Source organism: Cottoperca gobio, chromosome 6, assembly GCF_900634415.1.
Source record: "Cottoperca gobio chromosome 6, fCotGob3.1, whole genome shotgun sequence".
In the NCBI taxonomy this organism is placed as follows: Eukaryota; Metazoa; Chordata; class Actinopteri; order Perciformes; family Bovichtidae; genus Cottoperca; species Cottoperca gobio.
The window spans coordinates 18,519,615-18,527,874 of record NC_041360.1 but is presented as its reverse complement, the minus strand read 5'-3'; the positions used below and the strand labels follow the sequence as shown (position 1 = coordinate 18,527,874).

At 41.6% G+C, this 8,260-nt stretch overlaps 1 protein-coding gene across 1 annotated transcript; it reads left to right on the top strand.

Moving 5' to 3' along the window:
• Positions 1 to 249: 249 nt before the first annotated feature.
• On the top strand, positions 250 to 6,864 carry fan1 (FANCD2 and FANCI associated nuclease 1). The gene is made up of 13 exons (XM_029434140.1): positions 250 to 1,444; positions 1,806 to 1,946; positions 2,211 to 2,412; positions 2,496 to 2,729; positions 3,238 to 3,369; positions 3,463 to 3,571; positions 3,680 to 3,799; positions 3,919 to 4,083; positions 4,446 to 4,608; positions 4,687 to 4,790; positions 4,870 to 5,064; positions 5,402 to 5,530; positions 5,657 to 6,864. The coding sequence occupies exons 1-13, from the start codon at positions 250 to 252 to the stop codon at positions 5,792 to 5,794; spliced, it is 3,027 nt and encodes a 1,008-aa protein (XP_029290000.1). The 3' UTR covers positions 5,795 to 6,864.
• Positions 6,865 to 8,260: the final 1,396 nt, after the last annotated feature.

Below are 8,260 nucleotides of genomic sequence, written 5' to 3'. Positions count from 1 at the left end.
TGACAGTTTTTATATTAGTGTTTTGGCGTTTTTCTTCTAATGCATGTGTTAAGCACCAAAGCTACACGTGTTTATTCATTCAAAATGAAGTGTTAGCTAAACAGAACCATTAGCATTATCCATCCACCCTGTCCACACCACACCCGACTGTATACAAAAGGTCCACAGCAGAGTATGCAACGAAGAAAAGCTTCTAAAAACACGTAACGTTAAAGGTTTTCGTCGAGCAGCACCACTTCCACCGGCGTCATGACCGAGAGAGCCAGCAAAGACAAACTCAGGCGAAGTTTGTCATTGTCCAAGACTAAGAAGAAAGGCAATGTAAAAGCTGGGATTTCTGCCAGTCATGCCACCACAACTCCTATCACCTCGTTCTTCAGCAACCAGCCTCCACCTAAACTTGCTTGCCCCCTGTGTGGCCAGATGGTACCAAGATTCAAGATCAATGAGCACATTGATTTGCAATGTCAGAACTTTGAGAGAGGAGACAGCAGTGCCGCCTCAGCAAGTAATAGTGTAGTGCCAAGCATCCAGCTGTCACCCACAAGGAATCCCCCAAAATCCCCAGAGCTAGATCTAAAGATGGAAGAAGAGGTCAAAGAGACCAAGACCAGTCCTTATTTCAAAAAGAATAATTCTCAGCAGGTACGACGGGAGATGAAAAGTAAAAGTGTGATCAGGACGATTGACCTGGGAAGTCTCTCCTCCAAGTTATCTGTGAGCTATCCTAAGGTACCTGAGAGGACACAGACGGAAGATAAACATGCACCGATGTATCCTAAAAAGGAGATATGTTCTTCTGAGACACTCAGCAGCTCACAGAAAGAAAATCTTCAGAGTTTAGAAGCCAACCAAGATTGTGTGACAGTCATTGATCTTACAGAAACTAGTACTGACACTCTAACAGCCATGGAAGATCCATCATGTTCAGACAAAGGACGTAATCTTGAACACAAAGCATCTAAATCAAAGACTTGTCAAAAAGCCGTTACTCCAAAGCTGAACTCTTCTTCCTCCAAACTATCAAAGAGAAAGAAGGGAACGACTTCCACTGGCAGCGCATCTGGATTCGAAAAGAAAGCAAAATTTGAGGGGAGCAGCAGGGAGCTAGACCAGGTTGTGTCTAGTGAAAGTAAAGCAGATACGACTCATACAGACCAGCCTGAAACTGAGTTACCTTCGACCACTACTTGTGACCCCCCTCTGAGTTCAGAGGAAACATATGAGCAAAGTGCTGCAACGATCAATAGTGATTCGCTGGCAGAGTCTGGTGCTGAGAACATCACAAGTGGCCGAGCTGTCGAGAGCTCTCTCCCCCCACGGCTCCCCTACTACCTCCGTAACTTCCGAACCGTACTACAGGCTGTCCTGGAGAATGAGGACGACAGGTCATTGTTCGACCAGGACGATATGTCACTTGTACATGCATTTGAGAAACTCTCAGGTATGCTGATGCATCACTCAGTTTGGGCTGCAACTAACGATTATTTTCATTATCAAATGATCTGCCGATTATCTTTTTTAGATTAATTGATTCATCTTTTGCTCTATAACATGTAAAAGTTTGGTTTCTCAAAGTCCAAGGTGATGTGTTTAAATATTTAGTTGAGTCTGTCCCAAAAATCAAAGATATTTAGTTTAATATTATATTAAACATATAAAAGCAGAGCATCTCCATATCTGTGAGGCTGAAAAATTACTTAAACTTACATCGATTATCAAAACATTTGGCAATCTGTCCATCGTTGCAGCTCTACACTCAGTCATTCTTATTCATCACTCACATGTATTTCTCCCTCTCAAAGACATGGGGCAGAAGCTGTATGTCAGACTCTTTCAGAGGAAACTGAAGTGGCTCCAAGTAAATAAACTGGACTATGAAGAGATATGCAGTGATCTGGGACCTGTAGCTCAGGAGCTGGTTCAAGGCGGTTTTCTACAGGCAGGTAAATGATCCCTATTAATATATTTTTGACATTTGAGGAGCATCTTTAGGAGAGGAAAAAACTGGTTCCTATCACATTTGATTCCCTCCTGATTTGTAAATGCTGTTCCTCCAATGTGGTATTAGATTGTAGGGAGAGTAGGGAAAGACAGGAACGATGCATGCTGAGATATGTTATCCTGCTGTAACACCACTTCACCCCAAACATGTACATGTTCTGGTTTTGTCTTGTTGATGCCCTCTGTGCTGTCTTTGTATATCTAAGAGTGTGACCTTCAGGACTTGGGGGAGGCGCTGGATCTCCTGCCTGCTCCTGAACTCAAAGCTCTGGCTAAGACTTTCCATCTGGGCAATTCTGGGACTCAGAAACAGCAGCTGGTGGACGGACTTCTCCGTCTGAGCAGACAAAAGTCCCTATTCGCTCTGTCCACTGCTCAGAACAACATCGGGGCTGTCATCCTCAAAAGGTGAGATGATCAAATACATTTAGTTTATTCTCAGTACTAGTATTGCAGTAATGATCTCACCCATGCTCCCTCTAACCTTAAAGGGCAAAGCAGCTTGCAAGTTCCTGTGTGCGCCTGCGTCATTGTCCTCGAGCTGTCTTTTCTCGTATCCTTCTCCTCTTCTCTCTGACGGACACCATGGATGAGGAGGAGACGGCGGCTGTTGGGCAGAGCCAGCTCTTCACCATCCTGCTGGTTAACTCAGGACGCCTGGCCTTCCCACTCTACACAGTGCAGCGTAAAGCCAAGGTGTTCCAGGACAGAGAGGATCTGATCAGGTCAGGGTCTGCAAGAAGAGTTCAATTGAGTTCATTGTATTTTATCTACACAGGATAGTCAGGAATAAATATTAGGGCTGTAACATGACACAGAAGTTTGTTTCATACCCCTGTTTAGGAGTACAGTGGAAAAAAAGTCCAAATGCAAAGGATAGGTTTCTTTTCATTTATTTAGATCAAACAGTAGTGCAAGTCTCAAAGACAGACACAATCCTCTTTCTGAGGGACTGAAGACTCGAGAGACTTTGCCAACTGGCAACTTTTGTAAAGACTTCTGTATTACACTGTATGAACACTGAACAAACACTTTCACAACAGTCTATGAAGTTGAAAAGCTTATCCTATTTAATTTAAAACACTCACACCACACCCCACAGTCGGGTCTTCCGTGTATCCTGGGTGCAGCTGCGCGCACTGGAATGTGACCGCTGTACCGTGACTGTTTGGCAGGAATACAGGAAACCATTACAGCCCTAATAAATAATCATGATTCCATCCATCAAACCAGATATGAAGCATCCATGCGAACCCTGCAAGAGGTAGTCTCAGCCATGCAGGGAGGTCAGTGGGAAAAGGCCATGGAGCTTTACACTGCTGCCAAAAGTGTCTGGCAGGAGCTGAGGGAAAACCATGACCTCAGGTGACATAAATATATTTATTCGCTTCTGTCTAAAACAGAGATGTACAGTCCCTGGGTATTATTTATCGTTAACATTATCACTTTGTTGGACAGTCACCAGGAGGAGCTGCCCGTGTTCCTGCGCAGCTTCACTACAGGATGGACTTACACTCGGATCTTATCCAGAGGGGTGGAGATCTTGCAAAGGCTACGTCGCTATGAGGTTTTCTGACCTTGTCCACTAACACTTTGACTCAAATTCAAGTACTTATGAATTTAAAGGTATATAAACAGTGGTTAAAGACATTATGGGTCTGCTTTTGTGTTTTAGGAAGCGGTAGAGGAGCTGCTGTCCTTACTGTCGCAGTCCGTTTGCTGTCCTGACAGCCGAGGGAGATGGTGGGACAGACTGGCCCTTAACCTTCAGCAGCACCTAAAAAAGCCTGAGCAAGTGAGCACTAGTACCTGTGGTTCTATTTAACCCTTTATCTCTTTCTGTGACAGCGTGCTCAGCAATAGCTGTTGTGTTTTCATTTGTTTGACAATGTTTTTTCCCCCCATTGCTCTTAGGCTGTCTGTGCTATTAGAGATGGGATGTCAGACCCTCTGGTGAGAACTGGCCATAAACTCTCTCTTCATCAGAGAGCTGTTAGGATGAAAGAGTCTGCCAGCTTGAAGAAGTATCGTCTGCAACTAAATGACCTACCAACTATCCAAGTCCAAGATGTCACACATGTGAGTTTAGCTCAGGGGTTCCCAAACTTGAACTGAAAGACATTCACTATGTTAGCTGCAGTGGGGAGATGCAGATGTAGTATGTAGATGACATAGAGGATATTATCATTACAAATACACACAACATTTCTGACCTGTGTCCGGCATGGAAACTGTACACACACTTATCTAATACAAACTCAACACACACTATAGCTACCGACTTTTCCACCTTTTTTTCAATGTTGAATAAATCCGCCGCGATTTGGAGACGGAAAATCTGAATGTCAATCCTGCCTCGCAAGATAATTAAATGTTACCTTGTTGTTGTGTGCATGTAAAATAGTAGATTTCTGAATTATTGTTTGATCTTTTGTGTGCAGGTGACCATCCGGGGACAGCTGTTCCCTCATGAGGGGGGCATGGGGAAATCTATGTTTCTTTTACTAGCCAGTGGAGAGGGGGAGGAGAGTGCTGATGCCACTGTAATATGCTCTGTGGAAGAGCTGTCTTTAGCACATTACCGCCAACAGGGCTTTGACCAAGGTAAGCCGTTTTGCATCACCTATTAAAAATATTTCTGTATCCTTTTATTTGGTTATTGATGTATTGTTAATGTAATAGGGATCCATGGAGAGGGCTCAACGTTCTCAACATTGTTTGCTCTTCTGCTATGGGACATCATTTTTATGGAGGGTATTCCAGATGTTTTTAGAAATCCATACCAGGTAAAGTTATCTCTATGTATGGCATATTTGGGGAATATCTGTGCATCTGTAGTTTAATCGTCTTCCTTTCTTCTCACAGACATGTCCACTGGATCTTTACACCGACTGTTTCTATGAGAACAGAAAAGAGGCGATCGATTGTCGTGTGCAGTTACTCTGCGAGTCGTCTGTGGAGACTCTGCACGACATGTTGGAAGATGTCTGGACCTCCCAGGAGGGTAAAGTGTGTTCACTGGTCAACTGGGAGCGTTTCTCATCCCTTCAACAGGCACAGGTATTCATTGAAACACATAGTACTTTATTAAGTACACCTGTAACATATAATGCAATCCAGGGGAATCAGCTTAGCCACAAGCTCTACCTTTACAAGCATAATCATCAGCGAGGTGTTAACTTTATGATATGTTTATTATTGAGGTTCTAGTTTGCAGTGGTGTTGAACTGGATTTCATTATATTGAGAGGTTAAGATTGTTACAGATGTACACTTCTCACATTATTTCTAGTTACACTGGGAAAGATAATGCCTTGATATGCTAGGATCAGATATTTTGTCTGCATGTGCATGTTACTGTAGGTACTAATGTAACAGCTTGTATACTGTAATTGCAGTCTCTCGTGTCCTGCATGAGTGGAGCCTTTTTAGGAGGGGTAATAACACGAATGTCGAAAGACTACAGACACTGTCGCGGAGGTTTGCCTGATCTAGTGGTGTGGAACACCTCAAACAACAGCTACAAGGTCAGATCTCAGATCATTTCCTTTGTGTACGCATTCAGACACTCTGTGTGAGCTGATTCTCTTACGTCTGGTTACATGGATTATACTGCAGCGTGCAATGTGACGTGGGGTGTCTTGTTGTTGTAGCTGGTGGAGGTGAAGGGGCCCAGCGACCGGCTGTCCCAGAAGCAACAGATCTGGCTGGATGAGCTGCAGAAGCTGGGGGCTGATGTGGAGGTGTGTCATGTGACGGCTACTGGAGCCAGAGGAGCTCGTCTGGAATAAACAGACACAGAAGAACTGACTGATAAGACGTTGCTGCTAATTAATCAGAGTGTAGTCAATGTGATGGAAATTTGTGAGCAAAGTACCGGAAAACCAAGGAGACCGAGCTGATGTCTTACAACGGAAGGTTTATTGAAACTTGATATCAAGGAGAACAGACAATGTCAATACAAACAGAACACAGAGGGGTGTTCACGCTATAGCCGCCGTCAATTCTGCCGAACGCTCCTCTCGTTTGGGTATTTAACTCACTCTTCGGCAGGCAGTAAACATGTTAACCTCAAGCCGGCGCATGTTCAGGCTCCATAAAGAAGAAGACGCCACCTGTAGATAGGATGGACGTCCTGGCTGCTATCCTGAGCTAGAGCCCCAAGTGCACTATATTTTCCGAGTTTTGTTTATGACTCTGCCTTCATAGGGCCTGATTAAGGAGCCTGTAAACCTTATCTTGCAGATGGCCCTACTAGCCTGGGGAGATGCACAAGGACACTGGAATGTTTCGGCCCAAGGCTATCGGCAGTCTGTCCACAAATAGGGAGGGACACAAATTGATAGAAATAGTGGATGTAATTTTGAATATGATAGGACCAATACTAAAGAATTAAAGACTTGTTAAATAATTCTATATCAGTCAAAATGGAAACAGAAACTGTGGGAAAAAAGTGATCTGGGCGCCTTTTCTGATTCTAGTCATCGAGAACAGATGTTGATATTTATCTCAAAAACTCCATTTATCTTCCATACATCACAAATGAATCCTATTTGTGTAAAGGGAGTGTGCCTCGTGAGATGCGGCATTAACATCATGGAAACCACTGCTTTCAACAGGAAGATTGAGATGAACATCGTCACTGAAAACTACCAGGATCAGAAATATCTTGCCCACAGATAATCAGAGTTGATGCATGACAGGAAATGCATCCGACGTTCACACCCCAAACTGGTGGCTCTTGGGTTGCCAAGCAACGAAAACTCACAGGTTGTTGGCTGCTTATGAATTGTAGGACATCTCTACGAGTTTGTAATGCAAGTAATTACTGTGAAAAAATAAATATGCTGTTTTAACAATACGTTACCAAAGAAATGTTATAATAGGGCTGTAATTAATGATTATTTTCATTATAGATTAAGTTGCTATTAGTTTTTTCCATTATTTGATTAATCGTTTGGTCTACAAATGTCAGAAAATTGTGAAAATGACTATTTCCTAGAGCCCAATGTGTCTTCATCATATTGCTTATTTGGTCTAAAACAGCCTCAAACCCAAATAATTCATTTTACTACAACAGCCATCGCACTATTAAGAAAGGCAGCAAATCCTCAACATTTAGAAGCTGGAATTTTGAAATTTAAGAATTTTTGTTGACTGAAATTATGAATTGATTATCAAATCGGTTGCCAATTATTGTTTTTTAAATTAAATAATAAGTAATGGTATTAAAGAGATCTGTCTGTGAAGTGTCTTGATATGAGATTAACCTTTATTAATCGGGGAAATTTGGTTGTTACAGCAGCATAAAGACAACAATAGTACAGATTTGAAGGAAATGTTAAAATAATAAATAAGATGTACAGTATATAAAAGACTAAACTAAGAATAGTGTAAAATAAGAAAAATAAATAAAACAGAAAAATTGCGATATATCAATATCGTGATATGAGCCCAGATATCGTTTTAGATTTTGGATATCGTAACATGATGTCTTTTCCTGGTTTTAAAGGCTACATCACAGTAAAGGGATGTCATTTTCTGATTTTGCCAGACTGTTCTAGCGTTTCTATTATTGTCCTTCACTCACTTAGTCCTTATGTCCAAATTACTGATGATTATTTGTGTAAATATATTGTGAAAGCATCAACCCTACATTATTGTTGCAATATTGAGGTATTTGGTCAAAAGTAAATGAGAATTTCTCCATATCGCACAGCCCTACTGTATGTAACATAACACAACAACACATGTAAAATATAAGAACTGATGGGCACACTGAAATATATTTTAAAAATAACTTTATTATTATTTTAAAATTAAATAGAAAACTTTTAGAATTTTTTTGGGTGCAAACGGCAAAAATGTGTCCTTGGTGTTCGTTTGCAAAATCTGCTTTTAAAAAGGTTGCATTAAAACACGTTATTTCACATCCAGACAGGCACATTAAATACATTTACATACAAAACAATATGCAATAGTAGTGACATTAGAATATGCACCAGGTACTCAAAGGTGAGGACTGAACTGAGGTTAAATAAGTAGATATAATATGCTGTGTGCTGAGGTTGCTGGCTTCATAAAAGATATTTTATGGCAACAAGGATAAACGATTTCCAATAGATGTTTTGCTTTGCACAGGGGGCGCTATACCTTTGCCCATAGGGCAGTAGCTGAAGGTGGTCAATTAAGAGATTATTTCCTGTGCCAGTAATGGTGGAGAGAGATCAATACTCATTGCATACATTACATTACAC

Bases quoted from the DNA above. Each gene is read 5' to 3' on its own strand.
- fan1 (XM_029434140.1), top strand. From the start codon at position 250: ATGACCGAGAGAGCCAGCAAAGACAAACTCAGGCGAAGTTTGTCATTG. The intron at 3,370-3,462 runs GTGACATAAATA...TTTGTTGGACAG, and splicing joins AGGGAAAACCATGACCTCAG to TCACCAGGAGGAGCTGCCCG. The intron at 5,531-5,656 runs GTCAGATCTCAG...TTGTTGTTGTAG, and splicing joins CCTCAAACAACAGCTACAAG to CTGGTGGAGGTGAAGGGGCC.